The following is a 26799-nucleotide window of genomic DNA, read 5'->3' on the forward strand; positions in this document are numbered from 1 at the left end:
TATATATATATATATATATATATATATATATATACATATATATACATATATATATATATATATATATATATATATATATATATATATATATATATGTATATATAGGCTATAAATTTTTTTGGCTTAATATTTCATATATGAAAAAAACAAATCGGAGTTGTTTTGCATATCTTTCCTATGCTTCAGCAAAAGTGATCACTGCCAATAATAATACAAAAAATGAATAAGTAAAATTAAAGAGTTTATTTAAAAAAAAATTTTTATTTTGTTAGAATAAGTTAAATTATATTTGGTTTTACATGGTTTGGATTGTGTTAGCAACTTCATTGGACACTTTTCTTGTAAGTTATATGCCTTGTTTGATTCTTCCAAGTGTATCGATTATTTTGAATCTTTCGGAATATTTTGTGATTGACTTCATAAAAAAGGAAAAAAAAAAAAAGTCAATAACAATAGAATTGATAATTGGGAATATCAGATGCATCATTATACCCTCCTTTTGTGCATTATAGTTAGTCATTTCCCCACATTCATAACGAGATACCTCGTTTATTCAATTTGTTAATCGGCGAAGTGTCTGATTCAGTGCATGAGGCGTATCGTCATATAATCAGTATTTGAAGCCAAGAAAAAAATGCCTTTCCAAAACTTAAAGTTGATGGGAACGATTCATTGAAAGATTTGTTCAAAGCCGCCGATTCGCTCTTGGAATGAACACACAGCCCCGCCTTTAATTGGAGGTGAATTTAGATTCCTGTCACCCCGCCTTCAACACGCTCATGTGTCTCGTGAAGAAACTTGTTTTGACGCAGAAACCGAGCACAGGGTCTGTGCTTCACGCGGGACTAGAAGCATTGAATCAAGAGTTATGGAAAACTGAGTCTTCCTTCCTGTCAACTCCAGCCACTTTTCCTGCGTTCAAACAACTTGAGGAAAAAGAGGGAGGAGCCGCTGAATCAACTTCAGTTCATATCTTATCATAGGAAACCAGCGCCCTGCTGCTACTCCTCTCAGACGAAGCTTGGTCCAGCTGAATTTGCCAAATAACAGCGGCGCGATGGGGGATTTGATCTCAACTCATCTGGATGAAGGCAAACGGGAGATTATAACAGGTAAGCACTCTGACGGACGTGTCTGCTTACGCTTTACTAGTTTGCAAGAATCAGTCTTGGTATGTAAAATACGGTGTTGCGAAAGGGTGCAATGCAATGTCAGTTAAGGCCAGTACTGTGGTTTTGGGCGAAAAGGTTTACATTCCACCCCAAAAAGTAAACTTGGGTAATAAACTTTGTGCTATTCCCGCACTAAAGAGGCACTTTGCTGCGACATTATTTCCTGTTAATTTTAAGTTTTAAATTACGCACTGCATAAAATAATCATTGTATGATCAGTGAGAATAAAAACTAACTAACTAACTAAATGAATAAATAGATAGAGGATTACACTCATAATGCTTCTCAATTAGGAGATGGACAACACATGGCACCATAAATGAGAGCTGCACAAGCGAACTATTGTTTATATCGATTATGAAAAAATAAAAAAAGTGTAATAAATAAATAAACTGTAAATGAATTCTTATGGGTGGCCAGGTGGCCTGTATCTCTACAGAACTTTGTGGTCAGGTGTGGTTTGGGTGGAACAGGTTTGAGGAAATGCTGACATTTGAAATGGGTCAACGTTACTAGTAGAATTTGAAATTGAATTTGAAGGGCAACCCCCCCCCCTCCCCCAGTCATAAAACATATATTGCATATAGTTAATTTATCAGCTAACAAATCATTTAACTGCCATGAATGATCAGTATGAATATTTAATACCCCTGAAGATATATCAGCATAAAATACGAATCTAGTTGTACATGATTTCACCTGATTTGTTGTTGTCAATCAAAAAACATTTTATTATTGCAACATTAATTTATAAGGCAATAATACAGATATTTGGCAGAGACATTAAACCCAAATAGTCCAATTCTAGAATAGAATCCATGTCTAAAATAAAAATATTTGTATTATTATCCTGATTAATTTCTGACCCTTTTAACTACCCTTTTACTTATAATATTAATAGTCTTTATTTATTTGTTGATTTAGTCTGGAAGTGATCTGTCTGGAGTGTGGGAAAACAAAATGCACAGTTTTTGTTTCTTTTATTTTTGAAGCATTGTAAGAATGATGTAGAAGTGAAGTGAAGTGAAGTGAAGTGACATTCAGCCAAGTATGGTGACCCATACTCAGAATTTGTGCTCTGCATTTAACCCATCCGAAATGCACACACACAGAGCAGTGAACACACACACACACACTGTGAGCACACACCCGGAGCAGTGGGCAGCCATTTATGCTGCGGCGCCCGGGGAGCAGTTGGGGGTTCGATGCCTTGCTCAAGGCATCGAAAGTCGTGGTATTGAAGTCGTGGTATTGAAGGTGGAGAGAGAGCTATTCATGCACTACCCCCACCCACAATTCCGTCCGGCCCGAGACTAGAACTCACAACCCTTTGATTGGGAGTCCAACCCTCTAACCATTAGGCCACGACTTCCCATGTAAATACTGTTTTACTTAAAGATGATCCCTTTTAGTCTCATTTGATAAAGTTCATACTGAGATTGATTTGAGAAGTGCAAGAGAGAACTTTAACTTTCCACTTTGCACATTTTAAGAGAAAGCACACATCAGGTATGGAATCTCAGGAATGCATGTTAACAGCAGTAAGGAGGCCGTCTGGATGATCTGTCATACTCAACATTCAGATAACCTCTGTTCCGAAGGCCATGTATGCTCTCATGGCTAATTCATAGGTGGTGTGACTGACTGAATTTTTCAGGTTCTGTAAAAATGTGTGGGACTTTAGGAAAATCTACCTACATCCCAGTCTGCTTGTCAGACAATATGAAACATCTACAGTAGGCTGTTGTTTGTTGTTGACTGTATGGCCTCACATTTTTCTTGTCCCCTACTCTTTTTTTTTTTTTTTTTTTCACACTTTTTTCTTTCTGCAGTTTAGAATGAATGAAGTCATCTTCTCAAAATAGTGGGCGGAGAATAAAATGACCTCATCAATTCCTGTTTCATATCTTCTCATGCTTGACCACTTTAGTAGCTGGATGTTATTGTTATGTTATTTGTTATTTTTATGTTTCTTGAAGCACGTTTTTGGGTCAAACCTTCCATGTTGAGGAGATGGCGACGTCTGAGTTTGGGGAAGTAAAATGACACCCCCACACCACTGTTTTCAATGGGGGGGGGGGGGTTCTTGTAGGAAATGCTTTTATGGAATATTCATGGAAGGTTATTACTGGGGAAGCCGTAGGACAATAATAGTATGGAAATGTTCTAAAAGAGTATGTTTGTTATAGAGCTTTATAGTGAAGTCCGTACACAATCCATTCAACTTTCTATAGTGTGTGTGTGTGTGTGTTTGTAGCCTCTCTCATATTGCTAATGCTAACTCATCCCTTTCTTAAGTTACAATTTTTAGTCATCCACAGAACTGAGGGAAAAATGGGAGTGAGTTTGGAATTAGTCTGAAGAATCATCTAGCTGGAATGTCAGTGTCACTGTGGGAAAACAAGAAAAACAGATTTTGCTTCTCAGGTTGTCGTATTTTTATTCTTCAGAATTAGATTTTTGCTTAAGGGTTTGTGTTTCCATCAGCCAGTGTTTAAATAGGAATTTTCCACGACAAACATCAGGCTTGCTCAATGTTGGACTCGTCACCATTGAGGCTCTTAGGACAATTAAAACAGATGATGAGGACAGCATGCTTGTAAATCACATCCTGGATTACTTTACTTACTGTAACAACAGATCACAAAAACACAGCAGTTTGATCATAATGTATTCCAAATTATTGTCCTAGAATTTATTTTACTTTTTAAACTAAGACGCTGTATGGAATTGCTGCTCCGTTCTCTAGCCTGGCGTCTAACAATTTTCAAATTCCCCTTTTGTCGGATTTTATATCCGATGTACTTAATCCCTGACAGTATTCCCATAAATTCCAGGAATTCGAAAGCTCACTTCTTGACCAGTACTGTAATCAAACAATATCATTTATCAAATTGTTTGTGCTGTCAAATTCTAATTCAAAACCCAAATAAATGCAGCCTTGGTGAGCATAAAAGACTTCTTTAAAAAAAAAAAAAAAAAAAAAAGCTTTTGAGAAAAATGCACAATGGCATTGAATTTTTGGCAGGGCCAGTGGAATTGTTGGTCAGTCTGGCTTAGGCACATCCCAAACCACTGTTACTTCTTTAGAAGTGTTCATTAAAGAATCTAGTGATCTGCAAGAAGAATACTTTCAACTAACCTGAAACTACTCATTGCTATGCAATTATAGAAAATGACCCTTGGTAAGTATGTCAACCAATCAAAATCAAGAATTCCGGTATTACACGGGTTGATCCATGATCACGCTCTTCTTCAAAGAATCAAACTGAACCATGATCCAAGTGTTTTGGGATTTCCTGCTGTGAGCTCAGCTAGATAAGCCTGAATGACTCCAGCAGACATGTTTGCTATGTTTGTAAGATTGCAACAAAACAAAAGATGCAGTTTTAATCATTACAAAAGCATTTCTGATTGCACTGTATAAGTGTTATTTAGTGGCTCTGTGTTCTAGTTTATGGTTTTGTTGGCTAATGAATTGCAAGCAGTATTTTCAGAGTGAGGCCTTGGAGTCTCTCTTTGAAGTGGCTGCGATACAGTAATCCTAATTTGATTTGCTCATGAGCTTGTAATGAAATTAAAAAGGAACAAGGAGTGGCACCAAGTATCACATGAGACTCATTCAGTGAGTGACTCATAAACAAACAGCCCATACACCAACGCTCTCAGCCTTCGAGATTCACATGAACATACACATGCCCTCTATCTTGTGGTTTCTTCCAGACCCGTTCATAACCATTGTCTTCATCAAACTTCTTAAACAAATGTCCTGTTAGAACTTTTATTTTTCTCCATTGTGAAAGCATTTTTAAATATACGGTAATATGTGAAATCGTTCCATGCATCATATAGCAGAGTATGTGCTGCAGATTTCCCATAGTCATGGACAACTTGGAATTTCCAGGCCTGGAGATATTCATTTGTCATATTAACTTTCTCCTTCAGTGCATATTCTCATTGTCAGTATCACAATCTGAGTTCCCAGATTTCCCTCTCGAGAGCTTTCACTACATCTGCTCTGACATGGACACATTCCAAAGAAACTTCCTTTTCCTCTTTCCCCACCCCCCTGAAGGCCGACTGCCCCCCTGTGTGGTCTGCGTGATGGTACTGCAATTATCCTCACTAGTGGAACTGCTCTTTAAGTGTCTGTCTCCAAGCCTCCACATTACCAAAGCAGAGCTTGGCCAGATTTAATTCCCGCCACCAGCTCCATGCACATTACTGGGATGTTCATTTTAGTGTCGAAATCAGTTACTGAGAAAATCAAGCTGAGTTATTGGACTTGCGACATGGATTGTGAAATTCTCTGTTAGTATGAATGATTTGGCATGGCAGCGGATCATTTGGGATCTGCCTAAGGATGTTTATAAAAGATTGATGTGTGCAAACAGTCATGCCCAGCCCTTACATTCAGCTCTGTTCCCACAATCACTCACTCTACATGTATAATAGCTGTTATCCAAACTACATTACCCATAATCCTGAAAGGGGCAGTGTCCTTAATAATCAGACAAGTTATTAGAAAAATGAGAAACATTCATTGATCAAATATTGTTGTAGTTTTGTGATTTTGTCCTGGAGTTGTTTATGGTTTAACTGAGGATCTCTTAATAAAATCCCCAATGGAGAAAATGAAATGGGGAAAATACTTCCAGAATCAAGACTGTCTTGAGCCATGCAAATTGTGTTCTGTTCTAATTTGTGAATGTTTTCAATGTTACCATTCAGAGTCAGATGCTAGAACACAATGCAGACAACACATATAATGCAAATAGATATTGCTGTATTATGGACTATAAATTCCATGTTAAGTACTCTGAGTACCCAGAAAAGCGCTATATAAACGTTACAAATTATAGTATTTATTAAAATTGAATGGGCTTTTACTTTAATATTTTCATTTTTCTTTATTTGTTTTACTCATTTTTAGTAATTTTGCGATGTGTGTAATTTTATATTTTAGTACTTAATTTGATAGCAGTACATTTCATGGCTTCCTTGGCAAGCATTTATTTCCCATCGCCTCTAATATGGTACCTTTTAAGACAATGCAGATGGTCAGGGTGACCTTCTTCTCAGCCTCCTTGTCTCCCTTTTCACATTCCCCTTTGTTAAGCACTGCCTGCACAACTGTTTAATGGCTTTAGCAGTTCATTTAATTACATATTCTGGCTTTATGCAGCAAATATGATGGATTGAGTGTAGGTCAGGAGAAATCATAATCAGAGCTCCAGACTTTTAATTTCTGCAGTGAAGACCATACACATGTAGAGAGGGAACATTTTTTAGGGAATTCCTTTTAAGCATTTGACTTGGCAGACTGAAATATGTAAATGCTATAGTATATGTCAGGTCGGTTTATAATCTGTTTTGATGGGGGGAAAAAAACTTGCATTTTTATTCTGTTGTATTTTTATTTATTCTCTAATAATAATATAATAAAAATAAAAAAAAAAACACTTGCTACGCGACCCTTGTAACTTTTGTTAATGATTATATTGAACTTGAGCATTTAGCTGTATCTGATTTGTTTGAGTCTCACCTTGTATGAAACAGTTTTTTTTATCAGTCATAACAATCATATATAACCTTGAAATATCCCATTGTGTTTATTGAATGAACTGGAGTTATTTTTAATGTGCAGGTGATTCACTGACCTTACGTCTAACCACAATGGACATTCAAGTGCAATTAGATAACTAAGTTTTATGTCTTTTTTTTTTTTTTTTTTTTTTTTTTGACCGTCTCTGAATTCTTTATTTTCCATGCCCCTCTCTAATTTAATGACCTCTTCACATTGTAAGCAAACAGACAGTAATGTTTTTGTTTTTTTGTTCTCTTGCCCTAAACCTTTTCCAAGAAACTGAATGCCTACAAAATTTTACAACAAGCCCTACATAGTCATTTGGAAAACATCCCACCAGAAAGCAGTCGATAATGAAACTGCCTTTGTTTTTGTGCCAAATGCAGTGTTGATCTTTTTACATGCATGTGAAGGACAAAGCAGTGAAGCTCAAACGTTGGAATCTCGTTTTCGGATCAGATACACAGAGCTCTGTGTGAATTACTGTTAATGTTTAATGCCCATTAAAGTGTATTTTTGCTAACTAATGGACCAGTCAACAATGATATACATTTTTAGTAAATGAAAACATTCTATATACATAAGACATTAAGTCTAACTTACCTGTAATATAATACTGTATATAATAAGCATGCTGGTTTTTTGAGTTATATGTATATCCATTAATTGTGTGTGTGTGTGTGTGTGTTAGCACGGACAGGGGAGCTGATGGGAGAGTTTGGTCGGCTATATGAACAGCAGTATGTGGTTGCTCTCTTTAACAAGATGCGCTATGACATTGAGGGTGGAGGAGGCCCTCAGAATCAGCTCCTGCACAGAAAGGTAAAGCCCTTTTCTATTCCTTTTTTCAGCTCTGCTTGTCTCTTTTTTTTTTTTTTTAAAGGTGCACGTGAAACAAATAAAATCAGGGTCATTTCTCATAAGAACTGATGGTCTGTGATGTCAGATGGCAGATTCGATTTGGGATAATTGCTATTTTTGAACACACTTATTTTTTTTTTAAATGTGTAGTATTATCATCACAGTATGACCCTTTAAAGAGGAGCAGTTTGAACACTTTTAATTCATCCGTGGTGGTGGGGGTGTGTCTGTAGACAAACACACTGGGTGGGCAAAGTAAACACAAATTAAGCACTTCCAGTCCTAACATCTCTTTATGTAATGTATAATTAGGTGCTGGGTACTTACTGAAAATAGAGGGACAACTGTCTCTCTCTCTCTCTATCTGCTTAAACCAGACCTGAACAACCTTTCAATTCTTGTGATTCTTAGGTTCCCCTAAAGAATAAATCCATCTTCTCAGGGGCTTTATTCCAGTATCTCGAAGAGAACAAAAAATGGAGGAATCGTTTTCTCTTTATTCCGGACTCTTACAACATCAACTATTATGAAAACAAACAGGTAATGGGTGTATTAAAATAAAATTAATCACTCTTCAGTAGTAGTCAAATAAAAAAACTGGAATTGGCTGATAATCGATTATTTTAAAGGCACCATGAACTGTTTGGTTTGTCCAGAAGTTTAGATAAAATGTATTTATAATTTTTTTTATTTTTTATTTGTGTAGTCATTCTTTAATTCGTTTGAATTAAAACTGCTTTCTTTATACTTTATCTGTTTCTAATGTAGGCCCACGACAGAGGGCTGCATCCTAAAGGCACCATTAACTGTGCTGGCTACAGGGTCCTGACCTCTATGGAGGAATATCTTGAACTCCTTAACACCAGCTTACCAGGTCAGTCTAAAGAAGTGAGAGGAAAATGAAAAAGAAAGATGGGAAAACTTCAGGGAGGAAGTGAATTCTTAAAGGGTTAGTTCACCCAAAAATGAAAATTGGTCTGTTTTCTCACCCCATAGGCATCTTTGGTGTATATGACTTTCTTCTTTCAGACGAATCCTTGTTATTTTGTTGTTTGTGAGGATAAAACTGTTTCAGACTTGCTAGAATAACTGATGTGTTATCACTTTATCAAAAAGGAAACTCGAGCATAACGCTTGGCATGGTTGATGGCATTCATTTGGCTTGTTTGATAATTATAGCAGTTATTATATTAAAAAAATCAGTGGGTGCATTAGTCCAAAAGAAGTTAAAAAGCACCCATCCATAAAAACAAAATATGTCTCCCATGGCTCCGGAGGGTGAACAAAGGCCATCTGTAGCGAATTGATACAATTTTGTAAGAAAAATATCAAGATTCAAAACATAATAATCATTTTAATGTAGCTTGCACCAACAGTTGTACACAGAAGCGGCTCTGGGAGCATGACGTATGAGATTAGTGCTGCGCATGCACCGGTGAGTCTCGTGAAAACCAACATTTGTTTACAGCAGTGATCCTCAAATCTGGCTCGCGAGATCCACTTTCCTGCAGAGTTTAGCTCAGACTCCAATTAAACACACCTGCCTGTGATTTTCTAATGATCCTTAAGACACTGATTAGCAAACTCATGCGTGTTTGATTAGGGTTAGAACTAAACTTCGCAGGAAAGTGGCTCTCGCGAGCCAGATTTGAGGATCACTGGTTTACAGGATCAAAGGAAGCAAAGTTTCCTTGCTTTAGCAAAGGAAAACCTATCTCCTCTTGGCTTATATCAAAATCCTCCGACATTCTTCTCTGCAAATCCTTGTTTTGTATTTCTAATTGGTGACCATTGTCTTGTTTTGATCTCTCCGCTGCATTTCCGCGTGCATCACTTCTGAGCAGCGCATGCGCAGCACTGACCTCATACATCATCCGCCCGGAGCTGCTTCCGTGTACAACTGTTGGTGCAAGCTACATTAAAGTGAATATTAAGTTTTGAATCTGGATATTTTTCATACAAAATTGCATCGATTCCCTACATATGGCCTTTGTTCACCCTCCGGAGCTGTGTGAGACTATTTTTTTCTTTCTTTTCTTTTTTTATGGATGGGTGCTTTTTAATGAATTTCTTTTTGACTAATGCACCCGCTGAGTTCCATTAAACACACTGAACGATCAAATATATATATATTTTTTTTTTTGTATAACTCCTTCTGGATTTGTCTGAAAGAAGAAAGTAATTTACTTGACTTGAGGGTGAGTAAAACTAATTTTAGTTTTGGGTGAACTAACTCTTTTCCCAAAGGAAAGTTAAACTCTATAAAACTAAGCAAAAGTTCCTGGCTGACCGGTTTTACTAAGGTTATGTCATCACGGCAGCAAAGATGAAAGAATAGATTACTTTACAGTTAAGGTCAGTAAAGGATTCAATCACACAAGACTCATGTGAACATTTATAATGTACAAAGTCATGTGGTTATGACATTTAAAACCATATGTATTTATTACCTATGCATTGCTGTAACTAAAATTTTTTTTTTTTTTTTTTGTATTGAAGCCTTTCTTTGAAATAAATATAGAGTTGAGTCAGAGTCTAGATAATAAATGATGAAATGGAATGTGAAGTAATGGGCTGTGATCTTTGTATGTTGTGCAGCTGTACTCATGATGACTGGAAATATTTTCATATGGCCACTTTTAATAGAATATGGAATCATGCAACATGCGTTTTGCAGGTGTAAAAGCTAAAGTTGGCAGTTCTCCATTCCTGAAATGTGCGACACAGTTTCCCCTCATTCTCTGGCATCCTTATGCTCGCCACTACTATTTCTGCATGGTGACTGAGAAGGAGCAGCAAAAGTGGAACGCTGTCTTTCAAGACTGTGTCCGGCACACCAACAATGGTGAGTCTTAACCCTGTTGTTAAAAACACCCATCCTTGTGTCCACTCTCCCCTCTGTCTCTTAAAAACCCAGACTCCTGTTTAAGGCATGGCACATTACTTCAGGTAATCTGCTTGAATTACGGTGATTGTTTTTTTGTTGTTTGTGAGGATAAAACTGTTTCAGACTTGCTAGAATAACTGATGTGTTATCACTTTATCAAAAAGGAAACCCGAGCATAACGCTTGGCATGGTTGATGGCATTCATTTGGCTTTTTTGATAGAAATAGAAAATAGAAATCATTTTACCTCTCAAGGCTGTAAAAAGAAAAAAAAAAATCAGATGAGATCATATGAAAATCTGCAGTTTTTTTATTCATTCTCTGTGTGTGAGCTGTATGTTTATTTTGTAGAGCTTTAACTTTATATAATTAGCAGAAATTATAGCATTTGACTATAAATGTCACTTTCTGTGTTTTGTATATGCCAATTAAATAAAATGTGATTCAAGCTGCTGTTTTATTTGTTGAATAATTCTAGTCAAATTCTATTTCCAGGCTAGACATACTGCATGTATTGTGCAAAAAGAAAAAACATATTCTTGACTATATGCTTCAATTTTTGTATGTTTACAAATCTTAGACAAGTATTTGCTCTTGTAAACATAGTTACACCATGCCTAAGGCTATCAGAAAGTTCATTGTTACTGAGAGTTTCGCTCTTTCACAGTGATGCCACTGTTAGTTTACTTGATATGTTGTTTGTCAGGACACTCAAACAAGAGGATACTTGTCTATTGAAGCCTGTGTTAAGATCTTGTCCCAACTTATGGTTATGTCACCTGCTTGGTGGGCCCTTCATATGGTTTTGCTTGATACTATACACTCTTGAAAATGACCCCGTTCAATTTATGGGGGGAAAAATGGCAGAAATTAACCAAATAAATAAATACAATACTGTGCCAATGTTTTCACTATTGTGGGATGGCATTGGTGCCTATATATTACAACCTGTAACCATTATACATTTAAATGATATAATATTAATATTCCAAGCTGCTTGAACTGCTAAAATCAGCTTTTTCTCTTTAAAACGTACCAGTAACCACTAGGGGTGGTTAATCTGTCTGATTTCCCGATTCGATTCGATTACGATTATTGAAGTCCCGATTCGATTACAGTCGATTTTCGATTATTAACGATTCTCGATTAACGATTATTGATTTTCCATTTCACAACAGTAAGTAGTAAACAAACTGTGTAAATCATTACTAATAAATGGTAGAAACAAACCGAATGCATGTAGCGGTTGGGATTTTCAGTTTACTACATGCAGCAGGCACTCTGATTCCATGTATGGGGCACATATATATTATTCATATGACACACAAACACAAGTAGACAAGACCTTTTTAGTTCAAAATCTATGCCCCGTGTCACATCGCCTCTGCTTCTGCTATGAGCAGCGCGGCCAGATCTGCCTCGCGCACGCGCCGAGTGTGCACAGCTCGGACTACTGTCAGGGTCATTGCGACTCCCCACCTTGCCTCCTAACTGTCCTATGAATATTTCGACCTCGTCTAACATACCCAGAGGCATTAGACAAAGTTTCCACTACAATACTGTCACCGCGATTGCGGAGAGGTGCGGTCAGAAGACAAATATACATGTCTAGCGCGGAAAAAATCTCCCGCTTCGTCCCCGCAACACTAACACGCCTGCTAATTTCGCAATGAACACTCCGACCCCTGCAAACATTGTTCACACCTCTGACATTTGGCAAAGGACCATTTACATTGGGCAAAGGATTCACCGTTTGTGCTTGGTGTACTTTCACTTTCAATATCACCGTCATCTTCTGGATACAGATATTCCCCTTCAGAATCAGTGTCCGCGAATAGAAGTCCCAACACTTCATTGATGGTTTATTGAAGCTTTATTGATGCCATTAGATAATAATAAAAATAATAATGATAATAATAATAATCTAATGCCAATACTCGCTGACGTTGACAACATTGGTCAGATAAAATGGCTCACTCTCACACTAGCTCCGCTTTTTTTCCCGCACTGATTCAATGCGCTCTGGAAGATTTTGTTAAGGAGCATTACGTTTTTTTGAGTCAGAGATTAAGTATTACATGTCTGCTATCTGGTGCAGGGGAGGTCGCGTGAAATTTGACACCCTATTTGACAAAATCGGCCGTTTTATTCAGTGCCGCATCTTGTCGAGTAAACTCGACCATGGCGCCAAGAGGGTTAGAGCTCCTGCCATGAAAACCAAAATAAATCCACACGCTTGCTTTGAGCCCAGATGGAGCTGGGTGGTTCGGTTGGTTGCTCGCTCCTGGTTTTTCCATTTTACACACCTGTTCTGGCTGCTTGCTAACTGGAACTGGGCGCGTTCGTGACGTTCAACTCCCGGTATAATTTTTTTTACAAAATAAAATAATGCAAAAAAAAAAAAAAAAAAAAAAAAAAAAAATCGATTTTTGAAAATTTAATAATCGATTCATACTCGTCCATAACATACTCGCGATTAATCAATAATCGATTTTTTTCACCACCCCTAGTAACCACCATGATAATACAAGTAATACAAAGCCACCAAAATTTGCCATAAATTGGCTGTCCATAAAACATTATATTTTACATTGGCAACCATCAGGGTAACACGCATGACACTAAAATAATGCAATAAACATGAACTAAATAGCAGAAAGTGTAATACTAAACAACACCATATTGTACATGACTCAAAAATAAGAAGAAACTAAATTATTTATACAAAATATAATCATACTTGATGTCACACAGGAACGACTGAAATATGTTTTCACCTTTTAAAAAAAATGTAATACGGTAAAGTAACTCGACTTGAATGAAAAAATTTAAAACTTTTTTTTTGCAGTGTAGGGTGGTTTTCAAAGGAAGCAGTGTTGAGGGGGTCCCACTATGGCCTTCTTACGGTGTATATGCACTGTAAAAAATTGATTTACTGTAAAAAAAAATAAAAAAATAATGGCAGCTGTGGTTGCTGGAATTTTACCGTAAAAAATATAGTAGCAACATTTTTAGGTTTTAACTTAAATTTACAGTTAAATACCATAATTTCATTAGCTGATCTAATGTTAATATACCACCCTACTGAATTACTGAAATCTGTTTTGTACCTTTGTATACACTGATAACCACCAAATGCAGGTGGTGATGAGAAAGTAACATAATGAACCAAAGCCCATCAAAAGCAGGTTTTAAATGACATGTATAGAAGGTGCACAGTGTCATTCACACAAACACTAATCACCATCAGGGTAACACGCATGAAACTGAAATAATGCAATAAACATTCATTTAACAACATAAGGTGTAACGCACAACCCTTATATACAAAACCGATAAGAAACAACTAAGACGAAACCTAGTTATTTAAAAAAAAAAAAAAAACATCAAATATTAAATGTAATCCAGGGAATTCTTGGAATTTCAATTAACTGTTATTTACTGTATATAGAAGGGGAATTTACCATTATCCATTTTAACAGGTTTTTACTGTAGCATTTTTATAGTCTTTTATCATTAAAATCACTGCCTTTTTTTTTTTTTTTTTGCCTACCCAATGGGCATGGGAGAGAAGTCGTCTGGTCTTTGACACTAATTGATGTGATTGAAATTCAGTCTAATTATACTTAAGGTATTCTAATTGTTGGGTGTGAGGTTCTCTATGTCTCACAGACCTCTTATGATGACTTCGATGAGTTGTTTTCTCTCCACTGTAGTTCAGATTCCAGAGTGGTCACAGCTGGGGCTGTCTACCCATAATTCAGTTTGGATGGGAGGCTGCCGAGAGGGAATGCACACTTGCAGCGAGGGCAGTAATGTTCCCTGGGGTATTAAGGTGGCCATCTAAAAGGGTGTGTGTGTTAGAGTATGTCAAATCCCTGCTGCGTGTAGTATGTTCTGAATGCAAGCACATCTGCAGTGCCTTTTTTCCCAAATAAGGGATGGTTCAGTACTGGTTTAGTTATTTGCTATTCATTAGTCTGTTTAAGATGTTCCCTGACATATTTAAAATATGTTAGACTGACATTTTCTATTCTTGCGGTTTAATAAGAAGGTTAGCTGTTAGTGGCGACTGCACTTCCAGAGAGATGACGGTGACCATTTTGACATGACAAGAAAACGCAATGCTTAAACCGTTCAGTATCTGTATTGATTGCTTTTAGCAGGAGAACAAACACTCTTTGTAGTGTTGCGTAACTTTGGTCTGATTCATCGGTTAAAAGATGTTGTTTCTGTGAGAGTGTACCTGGTCACCATGGTAGTTTAAGGCAAACCCTGCAGAAGGAGTGTAGGTTTGAGTGATTCGTAATATACTGTTAGTCATAATTTGACCACTGATATAATTGCCCTTCCCTTTTACCTGGCAAATTCACACATTCATTATGTAAGTACTGTAATTATGTTAAGTACTATCCTGGTACAGTGTCATTATTTTGTGAGCTTGTGGATGACATTGTTTCCTGCAGCACTTTGAGCATAGCTGTTTAATCTTCTTTGCCACACCAAAAATAATCTTATTTAATGCAAGTTGTGTATGTGAGTTTGCAGATCAAATGAAATGTGACAAGATGATGAAAAGAAATCTTGGCTTTTTATTGAGTTTATAACAAAAAAAATTAATGTATTTAGGAAGACTAATGTCTCTTTCTTTATTTGATATTAGATGACTCTAACAGAAGTCCTTTATTTCATAGGGGACTGTGATTTGTCACAACATCTGCTGAGAATTAAAGCATCTAAACTGAAAACATGAGCCAGACACATGTCCTCGATATGTTTGCGGCAAGCATTGTGTCAGAGCTGTTTTGGTTCAAATTGCACTTCTGTATAAAGAGCTAAATGTGATGTGTAACTTAATATAATAAATAGCTTAAAACTGCTCATCTGTGTCCTAAAATGTTTCCACACGCTAGGATCCAGGAACATGCAGTGATCCAATAGGATGGTGTTATTCTGTGACTGGATGCCCAGAGAAGTAAACTCAAGCGTGCATGAACAGAGTTACTGTAAATCAGGACTGGATCCTGACAAGTCACAGCATGTTTTTGGAAGTGCATCATTTACATGTAGAATGTTTAAGATCAGTTAATCACAAGGTTGTTAGAGCAACCAGTGCATTTCTACTGTACTATATTAGACTTTGCTGTAAGTATCCTGGCTTGTTGAGTTCTGTAGCCCCGTGTGTCATGAGCAATACTGGTGGCCAAGTAAAGTCTGGAATGCAACAGCAATTCATTTAACCATTGTGTCCATGTTTTGTTTGTCTGATCTTCCCTCTGTGATTTTTGGCTTGGGTGAGAGAGGCTTTAAAGGAATAGTTCACCCTAAAATGAAAATTTGCTGTAATGTACTTATCCTCAGGCCGTCCAAAATGTAGATGAGGAGTTTTTCTTCATTGAAACGGATTTGGAGAAATTTCACTTGTTCATCATTCGATCCTCCAGACCTTTGCAGTGAATGGGTGCCATCAGAATGAGTGCAGTGTGTTAGTGAAAAAGTTGTTTCATCTGAAGTCGTATGGTACAGATCGAGTACCATAAGAGTTCTGAACAAACACGTCTGTGGATTTGGATGTGAGAGCACGACAGGGGAGGGACTTTTTCACGGGAGGAAGTGTTATGGATTATAGACTTTTTGGTCTTATATGACGGTTTAAAGTTAAACTCCTTAATGATGGATTTCTTTCTTACAAACACACAACTTTTCGCTTCACAAAGATGTTAATTGATGGACTGGTGTCATGTGGATTATTTGTGGATTATTATGTTTTTATCAGCTGTTTGAACTCTCATTCTGACGGCACCCATTCACTGCAGAGGAACTATTTATGAATAAATTATGCAATGCTAAATTTCTCCAAATCTGTTTGATGAAGCAAAATTATTTACATTTTGGATTGCCTGTGGGTGGATATATTTTCAGCAAGTTTTTGTTTTTGGGTGAACTATTCTTTTAATTTCTAAAGAGTAACAAACCTTACTTTGGGGGAAATTGTTATTTCTGGCCATGAGATGGCCTATACAAAGTTGCTAGACTGCTCACGTCTCACAAAGCTTTATAATGTGTATGGCTCATGTCAGTCTTGGAAGAACGTTTTATTAGGCAACTGAACAGGTTTACAGGCATGTTAATGAATTAAGTCCAGGTGGTTTAAAACCTCTTCAGTGTCCAGACACAAAGTTGTTGTTTTGAAAGCCTATTGAATGCATTGTAAAGGCCTTAGATTGACAATCTGACAAGGAACTACACACATGTAGAAATAGTCAGAATAATTTGAATTGCAAGTATTTAGTTACATTATGACTGAAAGGGATAAAAATGTGAAATCTCAAAACTTAGCCCTGGTGTTATCTGACCATGTCTCATCATGTTGTGCACTGTGACTGTATTTATCCGCTCATTGGTGTCAAAGAGGTTATTAGGGCATGGTGTGAAGCGAGGATTTTTTTTTTTTTTTTTTTCTTTACAGAAGATCCTCATTTTTCTCTCCTTGTATTTTAATAATTTAGTGTTTTTGGACTGAATTGAGATCAGTTGTTTTTACGGTGATTGCACCAGAATAAGCAACGCGTTAAGATCGTTCTATAATTTCTGCATAACACTTCTTGGGCTCTGCCCAGATGTTAAGATATATGTTAATAAATGTGTTTTTTCTATTCTATTCTATTGTATTGTATTGTATTCTATTCTGACAGAATAAGTAACTCAAAACACGTTTTTTTGTTTTTGCGTACACCTCACCAGCTCTTCTTCTGTTTCATGAATATACTTATCTATGTGCATTTATTTTATAATTTTACTAGCATAATAATAAATGGGTCACCAGAATGAACGACACATAACTCTTGTTTTCTCTTAACACTCTTTGGTTCTCTCCGCACGTGTTCATAAACACACTTGCTGATGTGTGCATGTGTTTAAAAAGGCATCAAGCTGTGCTGATGTGGAGTGCTGGACTTCCTGCCTGTTCTCCTCCAGCCCCCCACACCCAGCCTGCTCGAACTTCCTCTCTTTGTGAGGGTTCAGGCACTCGTGCATGCGTACTGTACGTACCAGGAGCATTTTACAATATGTGGGCTTTTAAAATGTCGTCATAACTGACATGCAGATGTGAAGCACGTAGTCAGAGTACTGAACTGGCTAGATCAGCTAGATCATTCCCCTATGTCTCATCAGTATACTGTGGTAACTATGGCATTGTTTAGGGACTTTCCATGGTAACTGATGAGGCAATGCTTCCTGTTTACCACGGTGACCAAAACAGATTGAAGTCTGTCTCTGGTTTGATTGAATAATCTGATTGTGAGACTTGTCTGTGGGATGACACCTCTTTCGTTTTTTGTCACCTGGTATTTTCACTTCTCTAAATGGAAAGGAACTGTGTCATGTTATGATGACATTAGAAATTAACATCTAATGGTTTTTGATTCTTTATTATTAAAAATAGCAAAAGTTGTTGCTTGCATATGATGATGATGATGATGATGATGATAAAGTCCTGTTCTCTTGCTCAGGACTGCCTGAGGACTGTAAAGTCCAGACCCCCGCATTCACAGATGCAGTGCGACTCTTTCGGCAGACTCATGGTCACTATGGAACCTGGGACATGATGTGTGGGACGCCTCCACAGGTAAAACACTCACATACTTTTATGTATCTTAGGCAGCTCTTGCTAGATACCATTCTTTTTCTCTCTAGAGCATTAGATCTCAACCTGGTTCTTTTTATGGGGGTTCTTAAGCACTTTAAAAACTAAAAATAATATTCTTGGAAGATAATTATAATATATATATATATATATATATATATATATGTATTGTTGGTTGTCACTGCATAGGGAGGTGAAAGGAAGTCACGCAGCAGTTGTTTTGGTTCTAATCGAATGCAGATAAAGGTCAGAGCTAAATTGATTCAAAGGAAGTGACCCGTTTCAAATCATAGTCTCCCTGTAGAAAGTTTTTGTGGCATCAGAAAAAGAGAAGGTGGTATTCCTGGTAGAGTGGGGGTTTATAGTTCTCCATCAGCTCTATTTAATAAAATAAGATTTTAAATCACATTAACATTTACGAAGAACTGACCTTGAATTTTTGGGAAATCTTTTGTGAATTGGAACAATTTAATCATTTATACTTTTGGTTATAAGGTGGCCAATTAACCAGCTTTATAAAATAATCTGATAAAGAAGTATCTTGGAAGTATAAAGCTAAGAAATATAATATTTCATGGTAGTATTATTTTGCTTCTTAGAGGAGTTCTTTAACAGCATTGTTTTCTCTCTGTAACGAGCTAAATGGATAAAAAGGGAGACATCATGTGAAAGTCTTAGGAGTGTGTCCTCTAGTAACTTGTGACTCTAAAACCATGTTGATGATATTTCTAGATGAATAATAGAGGTTAAGCTTACATAGGTTTGTAGTACAGTAGCAAAAGTCATGTAGGCTTTGGAAGGATGTCACGTTAACTAGTTTAATGCTATATGATCAGCATCCAGAGACCAGTATGGCAATAGTAAAATTGTAATCTTCTCCAGGCAAGCCAGGTTTCCTGTTATATCCGAGTTAAAGTGCCCTCCAAGCCTATGTGCTCTGAATACAGTCAGTGTCACTTAAACACACACAGTGTATTAGAACTTTGATTTTCCATAATGTTGATTTTAATAAAGGCACATGTTAAAGTGTTGTTCTTTCATCACACCTATTTAGTTTTATGAATGTCTTCCCAGATCCTCGCCAACCTTGTCATGGAGAGACTCCTTCCTGAGATGAGACCCCTCATCACCCCCAAACTGAAGGGCAAGATGCATGAGAGACAGAGGAATTGGATGCTGGTACTTCACACATTTTCTATGTACTAGTCCTGCGTGGAATCTGCCAGGTTTTCTTTTTTGTTGTTGTTTTTTACAACAGCGTATGATATGTGGGTCAGAGCTTTACTGTACATTGTGGCTATAGCTCGAAGGCATTTTCAAAACAACTTGAATGTATTACAGTGGCTTCGGTTTCATTTTTGGCCAGATATCAGATGCAGTCTATGGGCTGGTTCTGAGCCAGACTGGGGCGCAGTATGAAGCAGTAGTGCAGAGCTGTGAAGCAGGTCGCCCCCCTCTGGAAACCACCATCCGCACCGACATGGACCAGATCATCACTTCCAAAGAACACGTGAGCAGCAAAATAAGAGGTAATTTATTCCATCATTTATCTTTATCAAGTCACACAGATGTCAAGTAACTTACCTGGAATCAAAACTGCCAAACATTTACCTGAGGAAAACTGACATCGGATCATATCAGGTTTCTAGTGAATCTTAAATGGATTGTGAAAGACGGCGGCTGACAAATCACTTTTTGACAACTTCCCTTAAGTGTTATTGATGAATGAGGATGTCGTACAGTTCATGACAGAAAAGTGTTCTTCTGAAATAACTGAATTCCTGATATTAGTTTCTGCTTAATGTAATATTTCGATTATCATCTAGCACTTACATAATTGACAGATTTAACCCTTTAAGAGCAGAATGTTAGTGGTTGTGCACATGTTATATTACAGTATGTACATAATTACATTTTATTATCTTTCATACTGTACTTCACACTATAATGCTATGAACCCTAAAGCTGATTTAACATGTTTTTCCTTTAATCTATCAGTATATGTTTTTTATTATTATTTTTTTTAAACAGTCGTTTTACAATTTACAGTATTTAGAATATTGTGTCATCCATAACATAAAAATAATTAGCGCTAATTGTATCGGGCAGAATTTTAATATCCGTTCACCCCTATCATTTCATCATTATGCAGTTGAATGGATTTTTGTGTCTGTCTGTAGCACTTGTGCTGCCCAAGGCAGAGAAGCTTCTGAAGGTGAGTATCCAGCCGTACATCAGCTCAATCCTGGATGCACTGATGGAGCCCACCAGCAGAGGCTTCTTTGAGGTGCGAGACTTGTTCTTCAGAGAGCTGGTAGACATGAGCAAGAACCTCCTCAATGACGGCAACAAGGAAAAACTCGGGGAGGTAACCCAAAGTCCCCTACCATGACATCTGGCTACACTTTGTTTTCTAATAGGTTGCTTGAGCCATGACGTAAGTACACCTAAAACTCTTTTACCTTTGGTGTCCAGCACATGGAGAAGATCTCCATGCTAGCCTTCCATCCTGTGAAGATGCAGAGCTGCTATGAGAAGATGGAGACCTTGAGTTTAGAGGGACTTCAGCAGCGCTTTGACGTTTCCAGCCCCTCTGTGTTTGTCCAGAGAGCCCAAATCCTAATGCGAGAGGTCAGTCAACTTTGAACCAAGAACAGCAGCAAACTCAGAAGAATTTCTTTTATAAACAAATAGCCACCAATACTGCCTAGTACTTTAAAACCGTGGTACTAACAACAAAGTACAATATGTACTATGCATCTGAGCTATTTTTATCATGTTTATATGATCAAGATGGTTCGTTAAACTGCAGCTGGTTTGAAGAATTAAACGAATGTCTCTGTTGGGGGGGGGGGTGTACTTTTGTGGGCAAAAGGAGCAGTTTGTTTGTCTGTGTGCCACTTGTGATTTGGTTTGTGGTTTTGTTGTGTATGAAACTGTATGCTCTGAGGAGGTGTGTGTTGTTGTGGTAGAGACGTTAAACCTCATTTTGGTCAGTGAATTACATAGCTGTAGTTTTAATGACTAGTATGTGATGACTGATTGTGAGCACAAGAGAAAATCATAATTACAGAATAATCATGTTTTAGCACTTTATATAAAATATTTTTTTTTACAGCAGAGAAAGATTTGCACAGGGAGTGGGGAAACAAGACCGAACTTGAATTGAGTGAAATGTTGCTTATTCCCACCCTTTTTTTTGTGGTTAAATGCCCCCTTGTGGCAAAATGGATTAAAATATGTGGAAACGGTTCATTGTCTTATTTCCTATTTAAGACATGAATCCTGTCACACTTTGACTGGAGGCTGGAATACACTACGTGAATTTCAAACGATTTTAAAACATGGCATCACACACTACCAGACTTTCAAATTGTTCCACAAACACAACAAAAAAAACTTTGTGAAAACATGTGCCTTGTTAGAAGACGCACACAAAAAACCCCAAATAAAAACAATATGTGCTCTAAAATCGACTCAAAATATCAAACATGCAGAATATCAAACAAGAACGGATGGAATAATGATCTGAAGCAAAAATAAATAAATAAACATAGTATGTACCCATTGTACACGACGTAATTTTCTGTGAAATGTCAACTCTGACTGGCCAAAATCCACAGACTTGCAGTGACTTTTGGAAACTAGTGTCGACTCCTCCAGACTGCAAACTGAGGGCTGAAAATCTGGGCAAAATTTGTGTAGTGTATTGTAACCTTATATATCCATCTGTTTTGTGCAGCAAATGGATGACGCAGTATACACATTTGAGCAGCTCCTGCACCAGAGTTTGGAGGACCAGGAAGCGGAGGATCTCTGTAAAACCATCCAGGGCTGCCAGGATCGTGTCATCAAGGTGAAACAGAACGTCCATCTTCCCCGTCAAATCTTTTTGAACCAGTAGAACCTTGTTTAAGATTTATAAATTTGCACTGTTTTTCAAAATGTGATGTCCAGAAATTTGACTACGACAGCAGCACTGTTCGTAAGAAGTTCTTCAGAGAGGCTCTTCTGCAGATATTCATCCCCTACATGCTGAAACAGCTCTCCCCATCATGCTCTACTGTACGTCTTGGCTCTGGTACAGCAACAATACATTATCCAATCTAAAACTACTCTGAAAATATTTAGTTATGTTGTTTCTGCAGGAACTCCCTCGTTTCCAGGAGCTCATTTTTGAGGATTTCTCCCGTTTCATTCTGGTGGAAAACATATTTGAGGAAGTGGTGCTGCACACAGTCATGAAAGACATAATGATGGGTGAGACTTCTTTCTAAGAATGAGACCTAGAAGAAGGAAACATTTAAAGTTGTGATGTATTAGAACAAGAAGTTTTCTTCTGTAATGTATTGTGATGTGCATCCAAGTAAAACAGATTATTGCAAAAGAAAAAGCCATCCTACTAAACTCTTATCATTTATTACAATGGCGGCGCGTCCACACGCAGCGGCTTCTCTCGCTTCCAAAAGAACAGTGTTATGTGTTTTTTATCTTGTGAGTGGCAGTCTTTTTGTATGTCTTCATCATGTCTACTTGTCTTTAAACGCACATAAAGCTGTGAGTTTCTGCTGAATATCAGCAGAACCACATTTTAGGCTAACGGCTTACCCACACAAGCCAGCTATCCCCAATAATGCACCTAAAGAACCGGCAAAAGTAATGATAATGAATATTTTATGAATATAATTATTAATAAACAAGTGTTTTCTGTATCAATGTCGTGTCGACTGCAAAGATAAAGTTGACGATGCTGTCTCGCGATCTTCGCAGTAGTGAACGCGCCAGAGAAATGCACATTTCATACGGATTAACGTTACATAAGCAGAGAGCAGTCTGTTTTCTTTCGTTTTGAAGTGTTCTGTTCAACCCTCTTGAGTCGGTTAACACGTATACGCGTTATGAGACATTTTATCCTGATAACCCCGAAAAGAACTTAAATTACGCTTTCAGTTTTTGATCGTACAGATAAGAGCAAAATCGAATCTGTAAAGGGTCTACTTTTATTTGTATGTAGACATAATAACAACAAAACTTTGTGCACATAAAATAAAGATAACAAACAAGGTGTGCTGTTTGCAGCCTTTGTCTGCTGTGATATTCATTTACAAACACTTCATTAAAATGAACTGTAACTCAGTGAATACTCAACGAAGAGACATGAGAGATAGATCTATAGACTTTCACTGATGCACTACTTAAAAAAGCCAAATCTGCAACCTTTAACAAGTTAAACAATGCAAAAGTTTAAACACTTTGCATAGAAAATTATTTAAAAAAAGTTGTTTGTTTTTAGCAAACTGATTTTGATTATGATAAATGCTGGTTTTGCACATTTATTTAATGTTTTGATTTATTTAGAAAGAATGTCCTCAGTTTACTTTTATTTCTGACAAGATTTTCAGGTGGAAGAAGTTTCCATGGGCTATGCCTCCAGTACAAAATGTTCGGAGTGATTGCAGAAATTGTATAACATTTATGGTCTACTTATATATGTTATGGAGTAACTAATAAATCTTAATTGGTGAAAGGATATTATGTGTATAATATGTATTATAGTGTTAGGTATCTCATAGGTTTCTCACAGATGTGTGTGCAACGGTGGAGCATACATTGGCGGTGGGCTGTAAGGTTCGCGCGCGTGTGTGTGTGTTTGTGTGTGTGCGTGTGTGGGGGGGTGTAGTACTCATAAAATTTCTTCAAGGTTGGCAGGTATGGATTCCATGCAGACATTTTTATTATCATTTATTACTCCTTTATTTATCAAGGTAAACTGTTTGAGAACCACTTCTCATTTACAAACATGACTTGGCCAAGAGGCTACAGGAATAAATAGGCACATACTGTACAACTGGACAACACATGACACAGAACAAGCAAAAAAATTTAAGATGGAAAAAAAAAGGAAAAACATTAAAGTGCTTAAGTATGTGTTTATAAATATGATTCGTGATTGTCAGCAGGAACAAGAGTCAACTATGTAATTTGAGGTTCTGTTTTAAGGTAGAGATTGGTATCAGAGATGTAAGTTTCAGGGTATTTGTAGTACCGTATTTTTCGGACTGTAAGTCACACTTTTTTCATAGTTTGGCTGGTCCTGCGACTTATAGTCAGGTGTGACTTATTTATCAAAATTAATTTGACATTAACCTAGAGAAATGAACCAAGAGAAAACATTACCGTCTACAGCCGTGAGATGGCGCTCTATGCTGCTCAGTGCTCCTGTAGTCTACAGTGAAGATATAGAGCGCCCTCTCGCGGCTGTAGACATGTGGAAGAATTGACAATAAAGCAGACTTTACTTGACTTGATTCCTTCTGTGTTTCAGCTGTGAAGGAAGCAGCCGTCCAGAGGAGACACAACCTGTACCGAGACAGCATTGTTTTGACCAACAGCGACCCTAACCTGCACCTGTTGGGGGAGAATCCTCCCATTGACTGGGCTGAGGATTATGGAGGACATCAAGAGGAGGAGGATGGAGAGAATGCCGGCGATCCAGAGGCTCAAAAAAGGCGCAGGATGAAGCAGGTGGTCTCCATGATCCAGGAAGAAGACCATGCCTTTGTGCTGCCCAATGAATCATGCCTGGAAGTGCCCGCTGTAGACAATATTCCAGAGGAGGAGGCCGAGGTACATTCAGAAACCTTGTTATCCCAACAGTCAGAGAAGCAAGTTCCTAATGGAACCAAAAAGGATGTGAACAAAAACGCGACTGATGAGAAACCACCAACAAACGGAAGTGCAATAAAAGAGGAAGAAAGCACAACAGAAAAGTCACTGCAGGGCATAGTGAGCGAGTCGGCCATAGACTGTGCCATACAGGAAATCGAGAATGCAGTACAGGAAGAGGAACATGAACTCAGGACACCGAAAACTGCTGAGTTATCATCCTTGAAAGAGGAAATCGCCGCTGAGGAGGTAAGACCCACCTTAAATTATGAAGAAGGGGCAAGTCTAAACCCAGCAGACACGAACAAAGATTCACCTTCAAGCACAAAGGAGGAGCCTTTGGATTCACCGCTAAGGGAAGGGGAAGCAGTGACACCATCAGACCAACAGGAAAATCACATTACTGCGAGCACTCCTGACTCGTCACAGCGTGATGACAGTGGATTCCAGTCGTCCACTAATGAAGCAGCAGAAGAGGAGCATCAGGCGGGAAAGGAGGAATGTAATGACTCTGAAACTAGAGAGGACACTGGGAAGGGAGAATGTGCACATATGGATCCCTAGTGAAATATCTCATAAACTGTTCATTCATTAAGTGTTTATGCCTTACGTTGTTTTATGAGCATTACCCACTGCTCTAAAACGACTTTTGTCTGAGTGACAGGAGCTGGGTTTTTTCTTATAATTTTTTTTTTTTGCCCGTAAAACACTTTTGTCTCACTACTCTGACTGTATAGGCATTGTTGTCTATCTTTTTGCATGCGCACACTCACATTTTTTTCACTTACAAAAAACAAAGACACTCTTAGTTAGAGCTGGGCTCGAAATATGAACACATCTCAGGTCAAAAAGTACAATATTCACATTTATTAGAAATCTTCATTCCTAGTTTAGTGTCATTTTCATTTGTGTGTGGTGTAGAATAACAGACTACAGAAGAATGATGTATTTGGAGTGGAAAACAGCCACATTATGCCTCATGATGATAGTACAGTGTGTTGAAATCTGCATCTTGTATCTGATGCCTATTGTTAGTGATAGATTACGGTCTTGCCAGAATTTACACTGGCGCTGAATTTCTTTTCTTTTTTTTTCTTTTTTTTTAGTATTATATCTTTTTTTTTTTTTTTTGCTTTCATAATCGGTTCGTAATTGAATCATCTTTTTGACATAGAGAAGTCTGCTGTGCTGCCTGCACAGGAGACATTTAAGGAGACTTGTTTAAGACTGGAGTGTTGCTTGCATTGCTGCAGCTGGTAACGTAAGCATTTTTTTTCTTAAACTGCTGTCATTTGTTGTGATTACAGAAGTGACTGCATATGTTTTGTTAACCAGGCCAAACTATAACTGACTGTAAACCATTTTCCATATGGTTCTTTTCACCTTTTATTTTATTTTTTTTCAGTCTGTGGATTATTTCTTATATTTCATTTGGTAATTTCATTATGATATCAGTATCTTATGGGTCGCACATTCACTATATAGTTTTAGTTTATGTAGAGAATACTGTTCACTGGGTTGTGGGTCCTAGTGGAGATATGTGTCATGTTAGGATGCTTTTGATTTAAGTACAGGTGACTTTTATAAAGGGGAATCTAGAAGATTAGAGCCATCCAACTGGTATTCATATTTGTACAACGCCACTATTAGGAAACCAGAAAGCTATGTTTGAAATTTGTATTTCAAAATTAAATTTACAAGCACATTATTGATGTGCGAAATGGTATCAGTATGGTCTGACTCCTATATCTGGCCACAACAGCTTCCTAACTTCTTCAGTTCTGTCTAAGACTTTTTAAAGTAGTTTTATCTATGAAATGACAATAACTTTTAATCAACGCAATTAAATATTTTTATTTATTAGTTACAGCACTTGGTACTATATGTAATCCTAACCTTTTTAATTGTATCCTGCTCAAATTGTTTTGCATTTTTATTGTATTGTTATATTTTGGAAAAATAAATCCGTATCACTGAGA

The 26799-nt window shown here is 37.4% G+C and overlaps 1 protein-coding gene across 1 annotated transcript; it reads left to right on the forward strand.

Moving 5' to 3' along the window:
- The first annotated feature begins 765 nt into the window (after window positions 1-765).
- LOC128009145 (protein Niban 2) lies at window positions 766-26799 on the forward strand. The gene is made up of 14 exons (XM_052592929.1): window positions 766-1112; window positions 7451-7581; window positions 8032-8160; window positions 8389-8494; window positions 10298-10465; window positions 18021-18136; window positions 19229-19333; window positions 19521-19683; window positions 20335-20522; window positions 20630-20785; window positions 21897-22010; window positions 22112-22219; window positions 22303-22414; window positions 24480-26799. Exons 1-14 carry the CDS (start codon window positions 1058-1060, stop codon window positions 25382-25384), a joined length of 2556 nt encoding a protein of 851 aa, XP_052448889.1. The 5' UTR covers window positions 766-1057; the 3' UTR covers window positions 25385-26799.

Source organism: Carassius gibelio, chromosome A5, assembly GCF_023724105.1.
Source record: "Carassius gibelio isolate Cgi1373 ecotype wild population from Czech Republic chromosome A5, carGib1.2-hapl.c, whole genome shotgun sequence".
Lineage (NCBI taxonomy): Eukaryota > Metazoa > Chordata > Actinopteri > Cypriniformes > Cyprinidae > Carassius > Carassius gibelio.